The sequence below is a fragment of the Artemia franciscana genome, chromosome 16, assembly GCF_032884065.1.
Source record: "Artemia franciscana chromosome 16, ASM3288406v1, whole genome shotgun sequence".
Lineage (NCBI taxonomy): Eukaryota > Metazoa > Arthropoda > Branchiopoda > Anostraca > Artemiidae > Artemia > Artemia franciscana.
The window spans coordinates 28,938,031-28,964,434 of record NC_088878.1 but is presented as its reverse complement, the minus strand read 5'-3'; the positions used below and the strand labels follow the sequence as shown (position 1 = coordinate 28,964,434).

Sequence of the window (26,404 nt, the reverse complement as noted above, 5' to 3'; positions counted from 1 at the left end):
CTGGAAATGAGGCCCTTTGCACCCGATTTGACACCATCTCCACCGGAAACGACACCCTTTGCACCCAATTTGACGCCATTTCCACCGGAAATGAGGCCCTTTGCACCTGATTCGACGCACATTGCAAAAAAAATAACTGTGGGGGATCTCTTTCCTTAATTTTATGTTTGCTTTTTGCCTTAACCTGAATTCGTTGTGTTTGCTCTTTGCGTTTATTCATGTTTTCCGAGATTATCAATTAATATTTACAATATACTCCCAACTCCCATTGCTGTTACCGTCTTCAACATGTTGAACTAATTTTATGCGCCTTGAATAACAGTATTGCATTAAATCTTTGACATTTGCTGGGACACTATTTAGGTCATCAAATAAACATCGTTCGAAATATCCGGATAGGCGTTCAGTTGCGTTACTTAGATCAGCTAAGTTTTCCTAAAATATGTCTGGCATATTGTTTGCTTTCACATAATAACAGAAAACATAAGCAAACATCAGCACTCTTCGACATTGCCGAAGCTCAACCAGTGCCTTTTTAAGATATTCTGCTTCAGCCAACATATAAAGGCTCGTCATTATTCCAATTCTCTCTTCGATAGCTGAATTAAGGGTATTGGCCTCCAGTCTTAAGCTCTGCATCTGAATTATATAGCTTTCATAAAAAATCAGATAGCGTGCGCGGTCGAAAGATTGCTGCTTTGCAGTACTTTTTGCTACCTAAAATTTTTCTACTAATGCTAATTTTCCATCATTTTCACAAATGTGATCTATATCCACAAGAAGCCCTTTCATAAATCATATGGTTGCAACCTTCATTTTTTTCTATAAACACAAAACATTTCGGACACAGTTTTTTGTGAACCGCAAACCAAAAAAGAGTTTCACTTTCATCATTACATTTTTTAATCCACTGATTATAAATAGAGCAACTGATTGGATTATGACCACCGAGAAGGCCACACTTAAAGCAGAAAATCTCACCACATTTGCATTGCACAGTCAGAGAGCTGAAATTGTCAAGCCGAATTCCGTTATTGCAACCAACTCCTGGACACCATCGCAGAAACATGTTACACTCAACAAAGCTGTTGGTTATAAGTTGGTGGTATTTCAAGAGTACTTTAGAATCATTTGCTAAATCTAACACAGTTGTATCGCTAAAGAAAACGCCACACTTGAATGTGAGAAATTCAACCGTTTGACTAACTCCTTCTTCTACAATTTTTAAGGATAAATATTCACACAAGCAGTTGCGACAAAACCAATGGCCACACTCGGCATTACCCATATTGTTCGAAGGCTGCTCATTCATACAGATACCACAGTATTCCAACTGCAAATCTTCTTTACTAAGCTTATTCATAGCATGCTTAATTGGTTGTTTTTTAAAGGGTGATTCAACATGAGCCTCTTGGGATATTTTGTCTTGACTCCCATCATAGTAACGCTCCAATAGATTCTCAATGTTCCATTTAAAACCGTGGAGGATTGTTCTAGTGGTTGTTTTTGGAAAATGTAAGAAGCTGTTAGTTTCTCGAATAACTTTAGACATAAAGCTAACAATTTGCTCAGGCGTGAAAACCTCATAGCTGTCAGACTGCTCCTCTGACGGGCTTATCGCAACAACTTCTTCTGATTCGTCCTCTCCGTCATCAGACTCATCAGACGACATATGGTTATGTATAAAGTCTACCTCCTATTTATCTTCAGCAAAACCCTGTGATTCATTTGAATTAACACAGTTACTCGTCCTTCCACAATCAGGATGATTACAATGGCGCGAAGCGCCACCCCAACAGCTAGTGTCTATCTATCTATCTATCTTCTATATATATAAAAATAAGTTGTCTGTGTGTGTGTGGGTCTGTCGGGTGACGTCATGTTTGTGTGTTGACTGACGTCATGTTTTCGACTGACGAAATTACAGACCGGGACATCGGGACACAAATGACGACCGGGACACCGGCACATAGGGAATATAAATGACGACCGGGACACTCAAAGAGAAAGCGACCGGGACACAAGGAATGTTCGATTAGCAATCACCATAAACAAAGCAGAGGGACACAAATGACGACCGGGACACAGGGAGTATAAATGACGACCAGGACATAAGTAAGAAAAACTAAAAAAACTAAAAAAAGGTAAAAGCTACAAAAAACTAAAAAGAAAAAGAACTAAAAACTAATAAAAAAACTAAAAAAGCTAAAAAACTAAAAAGAAAAAAAAGGAAAAAAATGAAAAATAAAGGAGAAAAACAAAACTAAAAAAAATAAAAATATAAAAAGAAAAAAAGGGAAAAAATATAAAAAATTATTTCATCATATACCAATTCAAAAACGAATGTATATACAGACCGGGATACAAATGACGACCGGGACACAGGGAATATAAATGACGACCGGGACACAGGGACACAACTACAACGGGGACACCAGGGGGCACAGGGGGATATATAAATGACGACGGGGACACAGGGAATGTTCGATTAGCAATCACCATCAACAAAGCTCAAGGGCAATCATTAGAATCATGAAGGTATAACTAAAAAAACTAAAAAAAAGGTAAAAAACTAAAAAAAGACCAATTCAAAAACGAATGTATATACAAACCGGGACACCAGGATACAAATGACGACCGGGACACCGGGACACAAGGAATATAAATGACGCCCGGGACACTCAAAGAGAAATCACAGACTGGGACACCGGGACACAAATGACGACCGGGACACAGGGAATATAAATGACGACCGGGACACAGGGACACAACTACAACGGGGACGCCGGGGGGCACAGGGGGATATATAAATGACGACAGCGACACAGGGAATGGTCGATTAGCAATCACCATCAACAAAGCTCAAGGGCAATCATTAGAATCATGAGGTATAGATCTGAATACGGATTGTTTTACCATGGACCATTATATGTTGCATGTTCAAGAGTCAGTAAACCTGACAATCTATTTATATGCACAGACAATGGGACAGCAAAGAATGTTGTATATTCGCAAGTTTTACGTAGTTAAAACATATATATATATATATATATATATATATATAAACATATACATATACATATACATAAACATATATATATATATATATATATATATATCATGAAAAGAGAAATCACCAATGCTACAGCATAAACACAAAAAAAAAAAAAAAAAAAAAAAAAAAAAAAAAAAAAAAAAAAAAAAAAAAAAAAAAAAAAAAAAAAGGAGACAGAAGGAGAAAAGGAAGACTATTTTCCTAAATTAGTGATTAATATAGACCAGCACTTGAATGAGGCCTTAACCCTACTCATCCATACAATCACATAGGTCAAACAGCATAGCCACACACAATAAACCATAAAGAATAATCCATGGACAGGCAGTCATGTCGTAAATAAGTATAAGTCGTCATTTACCAAACCATAGAAAAAATAATATAGACAAATAATTCAGAGGCAACACCCAACATAAGGGCTCATCAGGAGAATACACTGGCCTATATAGGGTTTCGCCACTCTAAATTCTCTACCCAGCACAGTGTTGTGGCTACCACAGAATATCCATGGCATCCCCGCGTCAGGTATCACCCCCAAAATACATGTCTATGAAAAAAAACAGCAAATGTAAAACAACCAAGTAAAACCAAAACAAGCTTATCCTGTTAATATATCCCTCCCTTTAGCAACAATAGGTAAACTAAATATTATAAATTTTACCAAATCACAAATATTAACACATTGCAAAAAACCTGAATGAACTAAACAATTATATAATTCATCTTTACCATGTGGCTAATTTTTTAAAAATTCCGCTCAAATAGAAACACAATTCAAAATAAATGGCGCTGTGACAACATTTCTCGAACCTCCGAAATTAGTCAAAAATTTCTTTAAGTATTTCTAGATAATTCTTTTGATATTTATTTAAAAGTTCGTTATAATGAAAACTAAATTTTTTAAATTGCCAAGTTAATTTATTTGCAGAAAAACCTCTTGATATCAATTTTTGGCTTAAGATTTTACATCTATTTTTAAAATCAATATAATTACTACAAATCCTTGCATAACGAAGTAACTGTGAGAAAAACGCTGAATATGTGATATTTGAGTGTATATTACTTTCAGGGAATGGGAAACTAATCACTTCAAAATCAAAATCATCCGTTTTATTATACATTTTAAAACTTAATTTATTATATATATATATATATATATATATATATATATATATATATATATATATATATATATATATATATATTATATATATATATATATATATATATATGTATATATATATATATATATCTATATTCACAGGTGGGGCATAGGGACACAACTACAATGGCGCGTAACTCATATGGCGCGTAACGACTTACGCGCGCGGGGGGGGGGGGGGCTTGGGGGGGTGGCGCGAAGTGCCACCCCAACAGCTAATATTTCATATTTATATTGTGTAACTTAGATGCAAATAATAGTTAGAGAAGGCAATAGCATTTTATATTGACTCTGCTAGTTAATATGATTAATTGTTTTCCAGCTTGTTTTACTTTAGTTTTTAATTTTTTTTCTGGGGACAGACAAACTATTTGTGAGGATTTTTTGGATCTTTTAGTTTCCCAAGATAAACAAGGGAAACATTTTATTAGTTTTCCCTCCCAATATCTTACATTTAGAATAATTGGGGTAGTTCATCAAGTTTAACACGTCATTGAGATTTGATACGTCATCGAAACCTAATCAGAATAATTGGAATTACTGAATTCAGCTTTATTATTAATTTTAATTGTTGCCTTGTACTTACGCATGTTTTTTATTTTTACTTTGGTCTCTTTTCCTCTTGTATTTCATTACTCCACTTTTGTCTTATTGTTATTTTTATTGTTGCATGGAGGGAATAGCGAAAGATTTGTAAGGACAAGCACTAATATCTTTCGTTTGGTTATAAGACTACCTGTCTGAGTTTTTTTTATGAATTTTCTTTGCTTCTATTTTTTTTTTACTTTTCTTGATTTTATTGCATTGAACTATAATTTTAACTATTATTTGTAGAAGCCGTTTAATATCATTACTTTTTTTCTGTCAGCCTAAAATTTTATGCTTTCCCTTTTTCCCGTTCTTTAACACAAAATTATTCAAACTAACTTGTTTATGATAAATGGAATATTTTACATAGGAAAAATGAACACCCTTAAAACACACTTTGTAGCTGTTTTCTTAGGCGCTATTGTGGTGCCTTTAATGTTTAAGAAGATCAAGAAAAAAAAAAACAATATGCCTGCGAAGGACTAGTTTGTTTATTCTGTTACTCGAATCCAGGATTTCTGCAGCCTGATGTTTTAATCAGGTTTAACACCTTTGCACCCGATTTGGCGTCATTTCCACCGGAAACGACTCCCGTGGCACCCGATTTGACGCCCTTTCCACTGGAAATGACGCCCTTTGCACCCGATTTGACATCTTTTGCACCTGACTCGACACCCTTTGCACCTGATTCGACACCCTTTGCACCTGATTCGACACCCTTTGCACCTGATTCGACACCCTTTGCACCTGATTCGACACCCTTTGTACCTGATTCGACGTACATTCCACCAGAAATTAACAGTGGGGGATCTTTTTCCTTAGTTTTATGTTTTCTTTTTGCCTCAACCTGAATTCGTTGTGTTTGCTCTTTGCGTTTATTCATATTTTCCGAGATTATCAATTAATATTTACCTATACTCCCAACTCCCATTGCTGTCACCGTCTTCAACATATTGAACTAATTTTTTGCGTCTTGAATAACAGTATTGCATTAAATCCTTGACATATATTGGGACTCTATTTATTTCATCAGAGAAACCTCGTTCCAAATATCCGGATATGCGTTCAGTCGCATTACTTAGATCAGCTAAGTTTTCCTGAAATATGTCTGGCATATTGTTTGCTTTCACATAATAACAGAAAACATAAGCAAACATCAGCACTCTTCGACACTGCCGAAGCTCAACCAGTGCCTTTTTAAGATTTTCTGCTTCAACCGACATATTAAAACTCCTCAACATTCCCATTTTCTCTTCGATAGCTGAATTAAGGGTACTAGCCTCCAATTTTAAGCTCTGCATCTGAATCATATATTTTTCATAAACATTCAGATAGCCTGCGAGGCCGTAATATTGCTTCTCTGCAGTACTTTTTGCTACCTCAGATTTTTCTTGTATTGCTAATTTTCCATCATCTTCACAATTGTGAATTGAAGAGGCACGATTTTTCCAAGGCTTACGGCATACCCAGCAAAATTCATAACTACAAGAAACCCTTTTACACACCATGTGGTTGCAACCTCCATTTTTTTCTATAAATACGAAACATTTCGGACACTGTTTTGTGTGTGCACCAATCCAATTAAGAGTTTCACTTTCATCTTTAGATTTTTTAATCCACTGATTATAGATAGAGCAGCTGATTGGACTATGACCATCGAGCAGGCCACACTTGAAGCAGAAAATCTCGCCACAATTGCATTGCACGGTTGGAGAACTAAATTCGTCAAGCCGAATTGCGTAATTGCAATCAGCTCCTGGACACCAACGCAGAAACATGTTACACTCTACAAAGCTATTGGTTATAAGTTGGTGGTATTTCAAGAGTACTTTAGAATCTTTTACTAAATCTAACACAGTTGTATCGTCAAAGGAAATACCACACTTGAATGTAGGACATTGAACCGTTTGACTAACTCCTTCGTCTACAATTTTTAAGGATAAATATTCACATAAGCAGTTGCGACAAAACCGATGGCCACACTCAGCATTACCCATATTGTTCGAAGGCTCCGCATTCATACAGATACCACAGTATTCCAACTGCAAATCTTCTTTACTAAGCTTATTCATAACAGGCTGAATTGGTTGTTTTTTAAAGGGTGATTCAACATGAGCCTCTTGAAATATTTTGTCTTTATTCCCATCACAGTAACGCTCCAATAAAATCTCAATGTTCCATTTAAAACTGTGGAGGATTGTTCTAGTGGTTGTTTCAGGCAACTGTAAGAAGTTGTTAGTTTCTCGAATAACTTTAGTCATATAGGTAACAATTTGTTCAGGCGTCAAAATCTCATAGCTGTCAGTCTGGTCCTCTGACGGGCTTATCGCAACAACTTCCTCTGATTCGTCTTCTCCATCATCAGACTCATCAGACAACAGCTGGATATGTTTAAAGTATACCTCCAATTCGTCTTCAGGAAAACCCTGTGAATCATTTGAATTAACACAGTTACTCGTCCTTCCATAATCAGGATCAATACAATCTTTCATATTTATAATTTGTAATTTAGATCCAAATAATAGTTAGAGAAAGCAGTAGCATTTTATATTGACTGTGATATTTTTTTATATAATTAATTGTTTTCCAGCTTATTTTACTTTAGTTTTTAATTTATTTTTCTAGAGACAGATAGACTATTTGTGCGGATTTTTTTTTTGCTTCTTTTAGTTTCCCAAGATAAACAAAGGAAACTTTTTTATTGGTTTTCCCTCCAAAAATGTTACATTGAGAATATTTGGGGTATATCATCATGATTAACACGTCATTAAGATTTGATACATCATCAAAACCTAATCAAAATGATTGGAATTACTGAAGTCAGATTTATTATTAATTTTAATTGTTACCTTGAACTTGCGCAGGTTTTTGTTTTACTTTGGTCTCTTTTCCTCTTGTATTTCATTACTCCACTTTTGTCTTATTGTTTATACTGGGTGAAAATAAATTAGTATTAATACAAAAAACAATATCCTAGATAATGTTATTAACATATGGTTTTCCTCAATTTGTTTTTGTATAGCGTTATTTTTTTCAATTTTTTCATATTTTGTCTAGGTTAATTTGCTCACTCTTTTCCCTTTGTTTTTTTCTCCATTACTAAATATCATTATTATCAGTGAATTTTTTTTTTTATTATAGAGAAAAAAAATTTATTGCCTTACACTCGTTTTATATACTTCCATTCTCTCTAAACTAGAAAATAAATAATAAGAAACTAAATGCAAGGCTAGGAAGAGTTCAAAGCAATAAATAAGAATTATGCAAAGCTTCATTTTGCTTACATAATTTCAGTTGTTTAATTACACATGGAAACGTCCCCACTGAAGGACACTTTTGTTATAGAATTGAAAAAGAAAATTTTATTCTTTCCCTATCATTTCTCACTTCAACATTTTAACGTAGAAACTACCCAAGGTTACATCAATAGCATTCCAATTTGAATCATGTCTTTTCTTCAACTGCAAAAACGGATATCAGCTTCATAATACTTAGTAGATTTTGATTTACTCCAAGACAACATAAAGAACGTGGTATGCAAATATTTACCGTAGAAACTACCATAGGTTACATCGACTGCTTTCCAATGTAAATCATATCTTTTTTTTCTATTGCACTTCCTCCAAGAAAACATAAAGAACGCGGTATGCACATATCTGCCGAAGAAACTACCCTAGGTTACATCGATAGCTTTCCAATTTAAATCATATTTTTTTTTCTATTGGACTTCCTCCAAGAAAACATAAAGAACGCGGTATGCACATATCTTTCGAAGAAACTACCCTAGGCTACATCGATAAGTCTCCAATTTAAATCATATCTTTTTTTTCTATTGTACTTGCTCTAAGAAAACATTAAGAACGTGGTATGCAAATATTTATCGTAGAAACTACCCTAGGTTACATCGATAGCTTTCCAATTTAAATCATATCTTTTTTTTTCTATTGGACTTCCTCCAAGAAAACATAAAGAACGCGGTATGCACATATCTACCGAAGAAACTACCCTAGGCAACATCGATAAGTCTCCAATTTAAATCATATCTTTTTTTTCTATTGTACTTGCTCTAAGAAAACATAAAGAACGTGGTATGCAAACATTTATCGTAGAAACTACCCTAGGTTACATCGATAGCTTTCCAATTTAAATCATACCTTTTTTTTCTATTGGACTTCCTCCAAGAAAACATGAAGAACGCGGTATGCACATATCTACCGAAGAAACTACCCTAGGCAACATCGATAAGTCTCCAATTTCAATCATATCTTTTTTTTTCTATTGTACTTGCTCTAAGAAAACATAAAGAACGTGGTATGCAAACATTTATCGTAGAAACTACCCTAGGTTACATCGATAGCCTTCCAATTTAAATCCTATCTTTTTTTTCTATTGGACTTCCTCCAAGAAAAAATAAAGAACGCGGTATGCACATATCTACCGAAGAAACTACCCTAGGTTACATCGATAGGTCTCCAATTTAAATCATATCTTTTTTTCTATTGTACTTGCTCTAAGAAAACATAAAGAACGTGGTATGCAAATATATATCGCAGAAACTACCGTAGGTTACATCGATAGCTTTCCAATTTAAATCATATCTTTTCTTCTACAGCAAAAACGGATATCAGCTTGATAATCTACTCAGTAGATTTGGACTTACTCCAAGAAAACATTAAGAACGTTGTATGCTGCAGCCTTGAAAAAGAATTTGATGCAGAAGACTTAAATCCAAATGTTTCAAAGTTATTCCGCCTTGCTCAGCTCATAATTGAATATCTGCTATTTTCACAACAATGTCTTAAAGGAAAAAGAAAAGTAATGGAAGCGCAACTTAAACAGGAAAGAGCTGAAAAAGAACAGATGCGAAACGAATTAACTGCGAAGTTAGGAATAATTAAAAGCATGAAGTACGAAATAAATAGGACTAAAAGAAAATCAAACGGAAATCATATTGAGGCAAGTACATAAACTGATTTTGTCAAGTTTTAAAAGAGTTCAAATTTTATAAGATAAATTTAGGAAATTAAACATAAAAAATAAGTTTTTTTTTAACTACAAGTAAGGAAGGACATAAAACTTAGAAGGAATAGAAATCATTCCATAAATGAAAGGGGTTATCCCCTCCTTAACGCCTCGCTGTTTACGCAAAAGTTCTTTACTGTTTTAAAAAGTAGAAGCGTGACAAATAGTCAAACTTTAGCGTAAAGAGCGAGGTGTTGAGGATGGGATGACCCCTTTCGTATACGGAATAATTTCTGTTCGTTTTAAGTCTTACTGTCATTCCTAACTTACAGTTAAAACAATTGTTTTTTTTATTTAATTTCTGAACATTTTTAAACTAATGCATGTTTTCATTTTGGCTTATTGCTCATGAATAATTAAAACAAAATTTGCATATTAATTTGTTTGGGCTTTATGGCTTTCTCATATTTTGTTTGGACAATTTTGGTAAAAAAAAAAATCGTTGTCGTTAAAAAAACCTGTTCCTTATTTAATTTCTGAACGTTTTGAATTAATGCATGTTTTGATTTTGGCTTACCACACATGAATAATTAAACAAAACCTGCATATTATTATTTTTGCTAAATGGCTTTCTCATAGTTTTGGTCGGACGATTTTGATAAAAAAAAAAAAACAGGGATGGGAGAGGATGCCTAGTTGCCCTCCAATTTTTAGTTACTTAGAAATGCAACTAGAACGTTCTATCTTTTTTACGAACGGCTTTATTAGTAATAAATATAATAACTTAGGAATTAACTTACGTAACGAACTTTTGTCTTTGTGTATTTTTATTACGTACTAGCTGTTGGTGGCGTAAGTCGTGACGTCGGTACGCACCATATAGTTACGCGCCATTGTAGTTGTGTCTCTGTGCACCATCTGTGAATATAGATCGATATATGTATGTTTTTAACTACGTAAAACTTGCGAATATACAACATTCTTCGCTGTCCCATTGTCTGTGCATATAAATAGATTGTCAGGTTTACCGACTCTTGAACATGCAACATATAATTGTCCATGGGAAAACAATCCATATTCAGATCTATACCGCATTTTTCTATTGATTGCCCTTGAGCTTTGTTGATGGTGATCGCTAATCGAACATTCCATGTGTCCCCGTCGCCATTTATATATCCCCCCTGTGCCCCCCGGCGTCCTCGTCGTAGTTGTGTCCCGGTTGTCATTTATATTCCTTGTGTCCGGTCGTCATTTGTGTCCCGATATCCCAATCTGTAATTTCTCTTTGAGTGTCCCGGTCGTCATTTATATTCCCTGTGTTCCGGTCGTATTTATAACTTACGAGTGGGTGATCGGATCTTAATGAATTTTGATATTTAGAAGGACATCGTGACTCAGAGCTCTTATTTTAAATCCTGACCAGCATTAAGCCTCTGATTTTCCTTTTAAACCAATCTATTGATTCTTAGAATTTTGTTCGAGCTCACACCATATGAGCTCTTGGCTCTTAACTCTTCTTGCCTTGTCACAAGTGCCATATGAGCTCTTAGCTCTTTAGTTGTTATTTTTTAGTTTTGTAGCTTTTTCTTTTTATTTTTTTACCTTTTTTAGTTTTTTTTTAGTTTTTACCGTTTTTTCTTTTTTAGTTTTCATTTTCTTCTTTATTTTTCAGACGTCATATGCAAACCCTCAATCATACAAAAACACAAACATGCTTTAATTCTTTTCTTTTTTAGTTTTTTCTTTTTTTTAGTTATTTAGCTTTTTTAGTTTTTTTTTGGCTTTTTTTCTTTTTATTTTTTTACCTTTTTCTTTTTTTCTTTTTAGGCTTTTCTTTTTTAGTTTTTTCTTTTCAGGTTTTTCTTTCTTTTAGTTTTTTTTTTCTTTTTAGGTTTTTTTCTTTTTTATTTTTTTTCATTTTTTATTTTTTTTTAGTTTTTCTCTTTTTTTCGTTCTTCTTTTTTTCTTGTTTCTTTTTTTTCTTTTTAATTTTTTTTTTTAGTTTTTAAGCTTTATTTAATTTTTATTAGCTTTTTTTAGCTTTTTTTTACCTTTTTCTTTTTTAGTTTTCATTTTCTTCTTTATTTTTCAGACATCATATGCAAACCCTCAAACATACAAAAAAACAAATATACTTTAATTTTGTTCTTCTTTAGTTTTTTCTATGTTTTAATTTTGTACCTTTTTTAGTTTTTCTTTAGCTTTTTTTCTTTTTTTACCTTTTTTCTTTTTAGGTTTTTCTTTTTTTTCTTTTTTTTTGTTTTTTAGTTACCCCAACACGAACTAGGTGTTGTGGTGGCGCGAAGCGCCAACCCATCAGATAGTATTATTATATTATACTAGCTGTTGGGGTGGCGCTTCGCGCCACCCCAACACCTAGTTGGTGGAGGCGCTTCGCGCCCCCACAAGCCGCTACGTAAAACTTGCAAATATACAACATTCTTTGCTGTCCCATTGTCTGTGCATATAAATAGATTGTCAGGTTTACCGACTCTTGAACATGCAACATATAATGGTCCATGGGAAAACAATCCGTATTCAGATCTAATGATCAAACAGTTCGTGGTAACGAACTGTAGTAAGGAGCGACCCGGCTCAATAGTAACCAAAACTCTAAAAAATGGAATTTTGATACCAATAGCTACATCAAAAGAATCGCATTTTAATGCTGGTTTTAAATCTATAAGTTTCATCAAGTTTGGTCTTACCCATCAAAAGTTACGAGCCTGATAAAATTTGCATTATTTTAGAAAATAGGGGGAAACGCCCCCTAAAAGTCATAGAATCTTAACGAAAATCACACCATCAGATTCAGCGTATCAGAGAACCCTACTGTAGAAGTTTCGAGCTCCTATCTACAAAAATGTGGAATTTTGCATTTTTTGCCAGAAGGCAGATCACGGATGCGTGTTTATTTGTTTTTTTGTTTTTTTTTGTTTTTTTTTTCCCAGGGTGATCGTATCAACCCAGTTGTTCTAGAATGTTGCAAGAGGGCTCATTCTAACGGAAATGAAAAGTTCTAGTGCCCTTTTTAAGTGACCAAAAAAATTGGAGGGCACCTAGGCCCCCTCCCACGCTAATTATTTTCCCAAAGTCAACGGATCAAAATTCTGAGATAGCCATTTTATTCAGCGTAGTCGAAAAACCTTATAACTACGTCTTTGGGGACGACTTATTCCCCCACAGTCCCCTTGGGAGGGGCAACAAGTTACAAACTTTGACCTGTGCTTACATATAGTAATGGTTATTGGGAAGTATACAGGCGTTTTCAGGAGGATTTTTTTGGTTTGGGGGAGAGGTTGAGAAGAGGGGGATATGCTGGGGGAACTTTCCTTCGAGAATTTGTAATGGGAGAAGAAAATATCCATGAAGGGAGAGCAGGATTTACTAGCATTATTTAAAAAAAAAAAACAATTAAAAAATAAAAGTGAAAAAGCTTTTTCAGCTGGAAGTAAGGAACAGCAATAAAACTTAAAACAAACAGAAATTATTACCCATATGAGGGGCTCACCTCCTTCTAATACCTCGCTCTTTACGCTAAATTATTTTCGGTAATTTCAACTACTTATTCTACGGCTTTTGTGATTCAGGGGGTCATTCTTAATGAAATAAAATTTAAGCTTTAGTGTAAAGAGCGAGGTACTGACGATGGGGCGAATCCCCTCATATATGTAATAAAAACATGAGAATACAAAAGTTCTTTACGTAAGCTAATTTATAAGTTACGTAAATCTTTTACCAATAAAAAGATTCGTAAAAAATTAAAAGTTCTAGTTGCCTTTTTAATTAACCAAAAAATCGGGGGGCAACTAGGCTTCGTCCCCCGCTCTTTTTTTCTCAAAATCATTAGATCAAAATTATGAGAAAGCCATTGAGCCAAAAATAAAAATATGCAAATTTCGTTTAGATTATTCCTCTGTGGAGAGCCAAAATCAAAACATGCATTGATTCAAAAACGTTCAGAAATTAAATAAAAAAAAACAAGTTTTTTCAACTGAAAGTAAGGAGTGACATCAAAACTTAAAACGCACAGAAATTACTTCGTATATGAAAGAGGCTGCTTCCTCATCAACGCCCCGCTCTTTACGCTAAAGTTTTTTACTGTTTTAGAAAGAAGAATTGAGAGAAAGAGTCAAACTTTAGCGGAAAGAGCGGGGCGTTAATGAGGAAGCAGCCTCTTTCATATACGAAGTAATTTCTGTGCGTTTAAAGTTTTGATGTCACTCCTTACTTTCAGTTGAAAAAACTTGTTTTTTTTCTTTTTATCATCAGATCTCTCATGATTCTAATGATTTCCCTTGAGCTTTGTTGATGGTGATTGCTAATCGACCATTCCCTGTGTCGCCATCGTCATTTATATATCCCCCTGTGTCCCGGTCGTCATTTGTGTCCCGGTGTCCCAGTCTTCAATTTCTCTTTGAGTGTCCTGGTCGTCATTTATATTCCTTGTGTCCTGGTCGTCATTTATATTCCTTGTGTCCCGGTCGTCATTTGTGTCCCGGTGTCCCGGTCTGTATATACATTCGTTTTTGAATTGGTCTTTTTTTTAGTTTTTAGTTTTTTACCTTTTTTTAGTTTTTTTAGGTATACCTCATGATTCTAATGATTGCCCTTGAGCTTTGTTGATGGTGATTGCTAATCGAACATTCCCTGTGTCCCCGTCGTCATTTATATATCATCTTGCCTTTTCAGTGTCACGCCTGTGGAAAGATGTTTGTGTCCCCAAAGTTTTTAAATTCTCATTTAATCAGAAAGCATAGACTTGAAAGTGAAACTGATGAAAATAAGGATTTAGATGAAAAAGAGGTAAACGAACTGAAAAATGCATTGCTGGCAACGAGGAATGAACTTGACAAAGAAAAGGAAGCATCAAATGACCTTGTTCAACAGGTAAATCGGTTTTCTTGTTCTCTGTCGGTTACACATTTTTCATAGGCTCTCGAGGGCCTGATCTTTGATATTCAGCTGAAAACATTTTAGCTTATCAGAGCATACTGCAGTCAAACTATAAATTTCAAGTTATCAAACAAGCTTCATATGGTAAACCCATTAATCACGAGGGTATTTTGCACCAGATTTTGTGCAATTGGTGCATTTTGCACCAGGTGTGAAGTTAATATTATATTCTTTTTAGTATATTCTATTAGTTATATCAGTCTATCTGTACCGCTATTTCATCTATTAGTTTTCCTTCTTCTTTTTATTGACTGGGACCTTACTGATCCTTGAAACTTCTTTACGATCTCTATTTCAAGGGTAAGTCCAATATTTTTCTTAGAAGGATAGGGGGTATTCTTTTTACAAAAAATTTCGCATAATGGATCCAAAATTTGATTTAACGTTTGTGTTACTTTTTTTATGAGCCAGAGAAAAATTCGGGGAGGGACTAACCCACTTTATGTAATTACCACTTTATATATGGCAATTACGAAAAATGTGGTTCAATCCCGCTTTCTAGGGCTATAATAAAAGAAAGTTTCAGATGGCTAGGCCACGTTCTGCGGATGAAGGATGACAGATTGCCGAAGATTGTCCTTTTTGGCCAACCGTCTGGGGCTACACAGAAAGCAGGTCATACTTATCTGGGGTGGGAGAATGTCATAAATAAAGATTTAAAGGAAATGGAAACTTCCTGGGATGGTGTAAAGAGGGAGGCTTTAAATAGATTAGGTTGGAGGAGGAGCGTGCGTAGCTGTGTTGGCCTCAGGCGGCTTAGTGCTGCAGTGAGTTATTATTAGTAGTAGGAGTAGTAGTTTATATGGTAAACCCATTAATCATGAGGGCGTTTTTTGGTCACCAAAACTATCACGCAGCTGGTTCTTAACTGGTCAACTAAAATGTATGAACATTATTAGCCACAATCAGTAGATTCTAAGGTAGATCAATCAGTGGATTCTAAGGTAGATCAGTATATTTGATAATACCAAAAAAAATTATATTAGCCAATCAGTAGATTCTAAGGTAGACCGACCAGTAGATTTGCTAATACCCAAAAAATGGTATTAGCCAATCAAAATATTTTAAGGTTTCCGTGGTCAAAAACGCCTTACACTGAAGCATTATAACTGTGAGCGGGGTTTCGATTACCTTACAGCACTGCCTACGCGGCAAAATTGTACCGTTTTGGTACAAGTTATGGCCCTTATACGGCGTGGTGCATTTGGAAATTTTGGGTACAATACAAATCTCCCGGTTCATTTTGGTTTTTCTTTCTTTTTTCTGACTCGGATATCCATTCAAATTTAGTTTATCGAAAATGTTCTTATTGTTATAATACAATTTTAGCCTGCAGTTCGGATGGTACAAATTAATCTATTACGCTACAATTTTAGGCAATAGACTGCTACAGTCTTTTTCAAATTTTCTCAGCGCAGGGTTGCCAACTGAACCCATATTATGTCGATAGAATACATTCCAATCATTCCAATGTGCCGCGACACAATGACATAAAAGGACAAAAAGGTGGCACATATGAGAAATTTGGCACACAAAATGGCAAAGAAGGGAGAAATTTATGACATAAAACGAAACATTTCCCTACTGGGTATAGATTCTGGTAAAAAAAAAATGTCACTTTTCACAAAACTAGTGTTTTTCGTCGTTTTTATTTTTGAAAATCCAGGTTTTGACAGAGACGTCGTAAGTAAAGGATTTTTTCTGAAGAAACGGATTTACATGCTAATATGATTTCGTGCTTTCACAGTAAGTCATTTTGCATGAATGTTCTTATGGTCTTTTTTTCGTTTTCATTATATTTGATGTATATGAGCCGCTTTGAAAGATGCTTGCAAAGCGTCTTTTGTCAATAACAAAACTGGTAAAGAAACAACCTCTAGTTTTTTAACATTCTAAGATGGATACATTTTTTGACGCTCAGGGAAGACATCTATGGACCAAAAATCTGGCAGCCCTCTCCCAACATTGTTACCATAACTATCCTCGGAGCTTGCTTTTCATTGGTCAGCGATCGATAAAATATTTCTAATTAAACTTTCAGTGATGCCGTATAGCTTGTGGTCCCTATGGTCTTGTTTATTGAAGAAGCATCTAATCGACAAATTTAGAAATTTCTACAGTCAAGCCTCCAGTAAACATAAATACCAAGTAACCTCTATGGTTTTGGTTAACAAAATTATATCTAATCAATAAACTTTATTAGTGACAAACACGCATCCGTGATCTTTCTTCTGGCAAAAAATAAAAAATTCCGCATTTTTGTAGATAGGAGCTTGAAACTTCTATGATAGGGTTCTCTGATACGCTGAATCTGATGGTGAGATTTTCGTTGAGATTGTAAGACTTTTAGGGGATGTTTCCCCGTATTTTCTAAAATAAAGCAAATTTTATCAGGCTCGTAACTTTTGATGGGTAAGGCGAAACTGGATGAAACTTATATATTTAAAATCAGCATTCAAATGCAATTCTTTTGATGCAACTATTGGCATCAAACTTCCATTTTTTAGAGTTTCAGTTACTATTGAGCCGGGTCGCTACTTACGTTCGTTACTACGAACTGTTTGATATATAAAAGCACTGTGGGCTCTATGGTTTTGTTTATCATAGAAGCGTTTAATCGACAAATTTTACAAGTTCAACGGTTGAGGTTCCGATGAAAAAAGCTGCATTCCTAATAGTCTTACTAATCAAAAAATAAATCTATTTAAAATTTTTTACAGCTGGAGTTCCAGTGATCAAAAATACAGTTGTATTTATGGTTTGGTTTATAAAAAAAAAATCGTCGATAAATGTTATAATTTCTACGGTTGAAGTTCCAGTGGTCAAAGCCACCCTGTGGCCCCTACATTTTGGCTTATCAAGGAAACATCTGATCAGTTAAACAATTGCGGTTGAAGTTCTACATATAAAAAATATGTTTCATGTGAGGAAATATATATATATATATATATATATATATATATATATATATATATATATATATATATATATATATATATATATATATATATATATATATATATATATAATATACTAGCTGTTGGGTGGTAAAACCACCCCAACACCTAGTTGGTGGGGCGCTTCGCCCCCCCCCCCAAGCCCCCCCCGCCCGCGTAAGTCGTTACGCGCCATATTAGTTATGCGCCATTGTAGTTGTGTCCCTGTGTCCCACCTGTGAATATAGATAGATTTATATATGTGTTTCAAACTACGCAAAAATCAGCAGGTAGTTGTATACGTCCTGAAATTGAGTCTACTGGGAGCTTTCCATTTCCAATTGCCAGCAACTGATCTGAAAATGTTTGACCAGAGTCATTGTTTTGCAATCGGACACGCATATTTGTAGTTAATTTTAACATTTTTACGTGTGCCCATAAATTAGAATTTTTCAGGCAAGCATTCAATTCGTCTGCAGGAGTTGATCTAGGTATTATAGGTAATGTTTGCCTGATATCTCCCGCAAGCAATATTAATGTGCTGCCAAAGGGTTTCGAAATGACGACAACTAACTTCATGATTAAATATCTTTAATGACGTCACCGTCATAGCAAAAATGACGACAACTAATTTCATGACGTCAGCCGACACAGAAACATGACGTCACCTGATCCACAGATCCACAGACAGACAACTTATTTTTATATATATAGAAGATAATATATATATATATATATATATATATATATATATATATATATCTTCTATATATATAAAAATAAGTTGTCTGTGGATCTGTGTGTGGATCAGGTGACGTCATGTTTGTCCGCATATGACGTCTGAATTATTTCACACTAATACAAAAGAAGAAAAAAAACTAAAAAAGGTAAAAACTACAAAAAAAATAAAAAGAAAAAAAAAACTAAAAAAGCTAAAAAACTAAAAAAAACTAAAAAAAGGTAAAAATCTAATAACTAAAAAAAAACTGAAAAAAATAAAAAAAGGCAAAAACTACAAAAAAAATAAAAACTAAAAAAGCTAAAAAACTAAAAAAACTAAAAAAAACTAAAAAAAGGTAAAAAACTAAAAAAAACTAAAAACTAAAAAAGAAAAAAACTAAAAAAAAGGAAAAAACTGAAAAATAAAAGAGAAAAAGAAAACTAAAAAAATATGAATAAATATATATAAAAATAAGTTGTTTGTGGGTTATGTCTGTCTGTCTGTCTGTCGAGTGACGTCGTGTTTGTCCGTATATGACGTCTGAATTATTTCACACTAATACAAAAGAAGAAAAAAAACTAAAAAAGGTAAAAACTACAAAAAAAACTAAAAAGAAAAAAAACTAAAAAAGCTAAAAAACTAAAAAAAACTAAAAAAAAGGTAAAAAACTAAAAACTAAAAAAACTGAAAAAACTAAAAAAAGGCAAAAACTAAAAAAACTAAAAACTAATAAAAAAACTAAAAAAGCTAAAAAACTAAAAAAAACTAAAAAAACTAAAAAAAGGTAAAAAACAAAAAAAAACTAAAAACTAAAAAAGAAAAAACTAAAAAAAAGGAAAAAACTGAAAAATAAGAGAAAAAGAAAACTAAAAAAATATTAATAAATATAAAAAATATAAATATAAATATAATATAAATTAGCAATCAACAAAGCACCGAGACACAAATGACGACCGGGACACAGGGAGTATAAATGACGACCAGGACATAAGTAAAAAAAACAACTAAAAAACTAAAAAAATGGTAAAAACTACAAAAAAACTAAAAACTAATAAAAAAACTAAAAAATCTAAAAATCTAAATAAACTAAAAAAGAAAAAAAAGAAAAAAGGAAAAAAATAAAGGAGAAAAACAAAACTAAAAAACGAATGTATATACAGACCGGGACACCGGGATACAAATGACGACCGGGACACAGGGAATATAAATGACGACCGGGACACAGGGACACAACTACAATGGGGACGCCGGGGGGCACAGGGGGATATAAATGACGACCGGGACACCGGGACACAAGGAATATAAATGACGCCCGGGACACTCAAAGAGAAATCACAGACTGGAACACCGGGACACAAATGACGACCGGGACACAGGGAATATAAATGACGACCGGGACACAGGGACATAACTACAAAGGGGACGCCGGGGTGCACAGGGGGATATATAAATGACGATGGCGACTCAGGGAATGGTCGATTAGCAATCACCATCAACAAAGCTCAAGGGCAATCATTAGAATCATGAGGTATAGATCTGAATACGGATTGTTTTCCCATGGACCATTACGGACCAGGACCGGACTTACGCGCGCGGGGGGGCTTGGGGGGGCGCGAAGAGCCCCACCAACTAGGTGTTGGGGTGGCGCGAAGCGCCACCCCAACAGCTAGTAGGGAATATAAATGACGACCGGGACACTCAAAGAGAAAGCGACCGGGACACAAGGAATGTTCGATTAGCAATCACCATCAACAAAGTACAACTAAAAACTAATAAAAAACTAAAAAAGCTAAAAAACTAAAAAAAAGAAAAAAAAAGAAAAAAGGAAAAAAAATAAAAATAAAGGAGAAAAACAAAACTAAAAAAAAATAAAAATAAAAAAAAGAGTAGGCTAAAAAGAAAAAAGAAAAAAAACTAAAAAAACTAAAAAAAAAGTAAAAACCAAAAAAAAACTAAAAAGAAAAAAAGGGGAAAAATACAAAAATTTATTTCATTTTATTCAAAACATTTATTTCATTTTATTCAATGTATATACAGACCGGGACACCGGGATACAAATGACGACCGCGACACAGGGAATATAAATGACGACCGGGACACAGGGACACAACTACAACGGGGACGCCGGGGGGGCAGAGGGGGATATATAAATGACGACGGGGACACAGGGAATGTTCGATTAGCAATCACCATCAACAAAGCTCAAGGGCAATCATTAGAATCATGAGGTATAACTAAAAAAACTAAAAACTAAAAAAAAAGACCAATTCAAAAACGAATGTATATACAGACCGGGACACAAATGACGACCGGGACACCGGGACACAAGGAATATAAATGAAGCCCGAGACACTCAAAGAGAAATCACAGACTGGGACACCGGGACACAAATGACGACCGGGACACAGGGAATATAAATGACGACCGGGACACAGAGACACAACTACAACGGGGACGCCGGGTGGCACAGGGGGATACATAAATGACGACGGCGACACAGGGAATGGTCGATTAGCAATCACCATCAACAAAGCTCAAGGGCAATCATTAGAATCATGAGGTATAGATCTGAATACGGATTGTTTTCCCATGGACCATTATATGTTGCCTGTTCAAGAGTTGGTAAACCTGACAATATATGCACAGACAATGGGACAGCAAAGAATGTTGTATATTCGCAAGTTTTACGTGGTTAAAAACATATATATATATATATATATATATATATATATATATATATATATATATATATATATATATATATCATGAAAAGAGAAATCACCAATGCTACAGCACAAACACAAAAAAAAAAAAAAAAAAAAAAAAAAAAAAAAAAAAAAAAAAAAAAAAAAAAAAAAAAAAGAGACAGAAGGAGAAAAGGAAGACTGTTTTCCTAAATTAGTGATTAATATAGACCAGCACTTGAATGAGGCCTTAACCCTACTCATCCATACAATCACATAGGTCAAACAGCATAGCCACACACAATCAACCATAAAGAATAATCCATGGACAGGCAGTCATGTCGTCAATAAGTATAAGTCGTCATTTACCGAACAATAGAAAAAATAATATAGACAAATAATTCAGAGGCAACACCCAACATAAGGGCTCATCAGGAGAATACACTGGCCTATATAGGGTTTCGCCACTCTAAATTCTCTACCCAGCACAGTGTTGTGGCTACCACAGAATATCCATGGCATCCCCGCGTCAGGTATCACCCCCAAAATACATGCCTATGAAAAAAAAAACAGCAAATGTAAAACAACCAAGTAAAACCAAAACAAGCTTATCTTGTTAATATATCCCTCCCTTTAGCAACAATAGGTAAACTAAATATTATAAATTTTACCAAATCACAAGTATTAACACATTGCAAAAAAACTGAATGAACTAAACAATTATAGAATTCATCTTTACCATGTGGCTAATTTTTTAAAAGATATATCTATATTCACAGGTGGGACATAGGGACACAACTGCAATGGCACGTAACTAATATGGCGCGTAACGACTTACTTGCGCGGGGGTGCTTGGGGGGCGCGAAGCGCTCACACCAACTAGGTGTTGGGGCCCCCTAACCCCCCGCTCTTGGCTTCGGAAAGGCCCTCTTTTAATTAACAAAAAATTGAAATGAATGAATAATGGAATAACTTCGAAAAATGTTAAACACAAGAGGACAGGAGAACCATTGCGCCGAAACTAGTAATTAGTAACAATGAACACCCCCACAACAAAAAACGTGTACAAAAGAGTCTTTAAAAGCGAGGGGTTTGGGGGGCGGCAGCCCCCCTACTGCCTCTCCTAATTCCTGTACGTTTTAAGGTTCGACTTTGGGACGCAGCCTCTTTAACTCTTTAAGAAAACGAAGTTGTTTTCATATTATTTCTGTACTTTTTTCTACAGTCCATGGTGGATGTAATTTAATAATAATTTTCCATGTTTATTTTCTCGCTTTCTGTATCAATAAATTCAAACTGACAAAATTATCTAATTTTGACAATTTTAATAGTTTAGCAGCTTAATTAAAAATTTAGCAGCTAGTGGTTTCGATCCACCGACCTCTGGGTTATAGGCGCAGCACGCTTCCGCTGCGCCAAGCCGCTGTTAGTGTAAGAATTTTTCAAACAAGTGATGTTATTACAAGAGAAAATTTTTACCTTCAATGGGGAAATTGGGTTTTTCTAAGCTAAAAAATCGGGGGGTTAAGATTTTCCTACGAAACTTTCCAGGAAAATTACTCGGAGAATTCCGCGTCGAATGAGTCTTCGTACACCCAGATCCGGATGTCGGCTGTGACCTGTAGGCGTGGCAGAAATAAAAAAAAGGGTTGCTGTCATTTTTCTCAAATAAAAATTTTACAGATTAAGACAGAATTTTTTGAAGCTTTCAGTCAGTCTCACCATGTCGAGCTGATCATTTTGATGTACTTGATGTTGAAATTCGTAACTTTTAACAACAAAAAACATAACATGGGCTCTTATAGGGAAATGGGGTTTTTCTAAGCTAAAAAATCGGGGGGTTAAGATTTTCCGATGAAACTCTCAAGCAAAATTACTCGGAGAATTCCGCGTCGAATGAGTCTTCGTACACCCAGATCCGATGTCGGCTGTGACCTGTAGGCGTGGCAGAAAAAAAAGAATATGAACATTAAGTGGCTATGCGTGGTTTCTGGAAAACAGGGAAGTAGTTATCGGATCAAGCTGAAATTTCGCGGATAATCTCCTGAGCCCTAGGGGACCTTAACTTGTGATATTAAACTGTTTGTTTGATATTAAAAAGTGTTACCCGAAATGTCAGGAGAGCAAAAGCCCTCTAAAATACAATTCTTAAGCTAAAACTAACTTCAGCAGAAAAATGCTTCAAAAAGGAAGCTTATTTTTAGCGTATTTTTAGCTTTTGTGCATTTTTTAGCGTTTGTATATATACTATCTTAACAATCGAACAATAATTATGTAAATATTTAGGTTTTTTTCGAAAACGGCTCAATATTTGTTGGGGAAAATTGGGATCCGAGATTTCCTGGCCTAAAAAACGATCTAACTACTTCAGAACTTTGAGAAATTCATTAAAAGTCTCAATTTTGTAAGCAAAATATTTATGTACATGACGTCATTTTTATGAATGCCGCACAAAGCACAAATACGTCATATTTTCGTAGTAGTGGTCGTATCGTTTTCAGTGTCAATGATGCAGAAAATTACATAAGAAACAAATGATTGACAAGAAAATAATATTATTGACGTCATAATTATGAGTACATTCCAAGAGAATAAATTATACCCCCCCCCCAAAAGTGAACGTATCGTTTGACATCTAGGACGCATACGGCATTACAAAAGGAACAGAGCTAACTATATATCACGTGTTATTAGTTTATTTACAAAAGACGTTTTAAGTAATTTCATAATGCCTAGAGTAAAGCAAGTAAAGAGAAAGTAAGTAAGAGTAAAGAGTAATTAAGTAAGTAAGAGAGTAGTAGAGTAAGTAAAGAGAGTAAGTAAAGAAGTAAAGAGAGTAAATAAAGAGTAAGTAAGTAAGTAAGAGAGTAGTAGAGCAAGTAAAGAGACCCATAATAATACGTACAGGAGAATGGAGAGCCAAACTATCAAACGTGACAATAATAATCCGACGTGACCGAATCTGACCAAACTGAGAGGCTAAGGTAAAGAGTATTGAAAAGAAAATCTAAAGTAAAAATAGACGGTAATGCAGATACAGTTGAAATACTTGCGTCAGCTAAAATTACGAGCCAAAAACAAAAGTGAAGAACAGAGAAACACTTGGTTCGAAGATAATCAGCAGCAAGCATTAAAACAAGTTAAACAGAAGTGAAGATGAAAGAGATATGCGGTTATAAAACATGCGACAACAAGGAGTAGAACGAATTAGAGATGAAAATGAAGAACGGAGAAATATGCGGCAAAAAGATATGCCAGAGCGAGAACAAAGAAACATACGACTAAATGATAAGTGGCAGCGAGAATTACAAGTGACAGCGAGAAAGCAAGCATGACTTGCCAAAAAAACGATCTAAATAGGTCAGGACTTTAAGGAAGAATTAATATTTTTCCCAGGATGGTTGTAACGAGCCTGTGCTGACGTCATGACATCAAGAAGAGACTCACGTATGCGGTTAAAAACGTCTGAATATTCATTCAGATTATCTTACGCAACTCTCCCAGAAATTTTTTAAACACGGGCTGAAGACGCTCTTTTTGGCGCTTAGGTACCCTCCTCCAAATAAGAGAATCAATTGTTCAACATGCTATTATGTTCTTTTCAACTATTGAATATCCCACATCCACAAGGTTTTTTTTATAGACTGTCAAAAATAGCGGTTCATTTTTATGGACCGCCTATTTTTTTCAGGAACAAATGGTCTACTGCATACGAATATAGCCTCTACGACCAGGGGCATGATAAAAACTTTTCTTCTACCTCCTACAAACCTCCGTCTATGTTGTCTCAAGGCTAGTGGAGTTAGGGCATAGCCCGTATCCTCATCTACACAAAGATCTAACGGCTCTATTCCCTAATAGCTGATGCAAAAGTATACATCACTGAACATAATTGGGTCAAACCGCAAACGAATCCATTTAGTTAAATGAAGCTTTGAAATAAATATCTAAATTAGAAGCTTATTTGGTATGAAATAAATCAATTTTAAAGAAAGAATGAGCCACTGCGCGGCATCATTGCAACTGGAACTGGGAAGCTCAATTTATAACTTCTATAACTCAATATATAACTGGGAAGTTTGGTAGTTTAAAATTGATTTTTGGCAACTTAAAAAGCGCACCGGCACTTTTAACTTCTGTTCGAATGAGCCTTCTCCCTATTCATTAGTTCAGTATGTTCCCCCAGGAAAAAAGATAAAAAATAAAAACACACCCATGATCATACTGCAAAATTTAAATATCAAACTTTAATATATACGGCATGAGGCCACTGCAACGGGGCTCTCTAACATGCTGAATTTGAAAGCGCTATTTCCATCAAGATTTATGAAGATAATTTCTTAAACCACATTGGCTTGCCATAATGGTCTAAAACGGGGTTTTAAAGGCCAAACAAAAATACTAAAGAAAACACAGAAAGCGAATATTTCGAGAAAACAACCGCCTCTCTTCTTCAGCGAGAGAATCACTTCCCAATCACATAATCAAATCCATCATCAACCCCTTAGGTCTCAAAGGATATCCGCAAGAAATACAATGGTTAAAATCAGAAATCAAGTGACCTAGTTCTCCAATTTATTCAATTGCTGCTTCGTTTGTTTGAGTGAATTAATTTTTTCTTTTATTTCTCAGTTGTTCGTTAGTATCCGTCGTTGGCAGTTCAAATTTGTTTGGATTTTGTGCGAATCGCGGATATTGGCGAATAACTCACTTTATTGTTTGTTAGGTATTTGATTTTAATTCTTTTAATTTTTGGTCTTTTATTGAATTTTATTTAATTTTTTGGTGGTTTTCTTTCATTGGTTTTGTTGTACTTTCCGCACTTTTTTTGGTTTTTGTTTTTTCCTTGGTCATATTATTCTGTTCGCGGTGAAGAAGAGTTCTCTCGAGTTTGTTTGTTCTCTCGAAATATTGGCCTTCTGTGTTTTATTTAGTATTTTCATTTGGCCTTTAAAAACCCATTTTTTGATCATTTTCTTTCTTTATATCAAGATTTATCACTCTTTTTAGGGTGTTTTGCCCCCTTTTCTCAAAAATAAGGCATATCTCTGAAGCCGTAGATTTTTATGGGCATCTTTAAATCAAAATAAAATTTAATAGACTTACGAATATCACTACTACTACTAACAACTCACCGCAGAACCAAGCCGCCTAAGGCCAACACAGCTATGGACGCTACTCCTCCACCCCAATCTATTCAAAGCCTTCCTCTTTACACCCTCCCAAGAAGTTCCCACTTCCTTTAAATATTTCTTTATGGCATTCCCCCATCCCAAACCCGGACAACCTGCTTTTCGTTTAGCCCTAGACAGTTGACTGAAAAGGACAATCTTCGGCAAT

The 26,404-nt window shown here is 34.8% G+C and overlaps 2 protein-coding genes across 3 annotated transcripts in view; one reads left to right on the top strand and one right to left on the bottom strand.

Moving 5' to 3' along the window:
• Positions 1 to 26,404, bottom strand: part of LOC136037314 (probable peptidyl-tRNA hydrolase 2) — a 104,607-nt gene that overhangs the window by 56,013 nt on the left and 22,190 nt on the right. The window lies entirely within an intron of this gene.
• The window catches only part of LOC136037313 (uncharacterized), a 67,017-nt gene continuing 55,073 nt past the window's right edge, over positions 14,461 to 26,404 (top strand). The window contains exon 1 of the mRNA XM_065719979.1: positions 14,461 to 14,657. Coding sequence (XP_065576051.1) covers positions 14,478 to 14,657 — 180 coding nt within the window. The 5' untranslated portion in view covers positions 14,461 to 14,477. The remainder of the gene's footprint in view (positions 14,658 to 26,404) is intronic.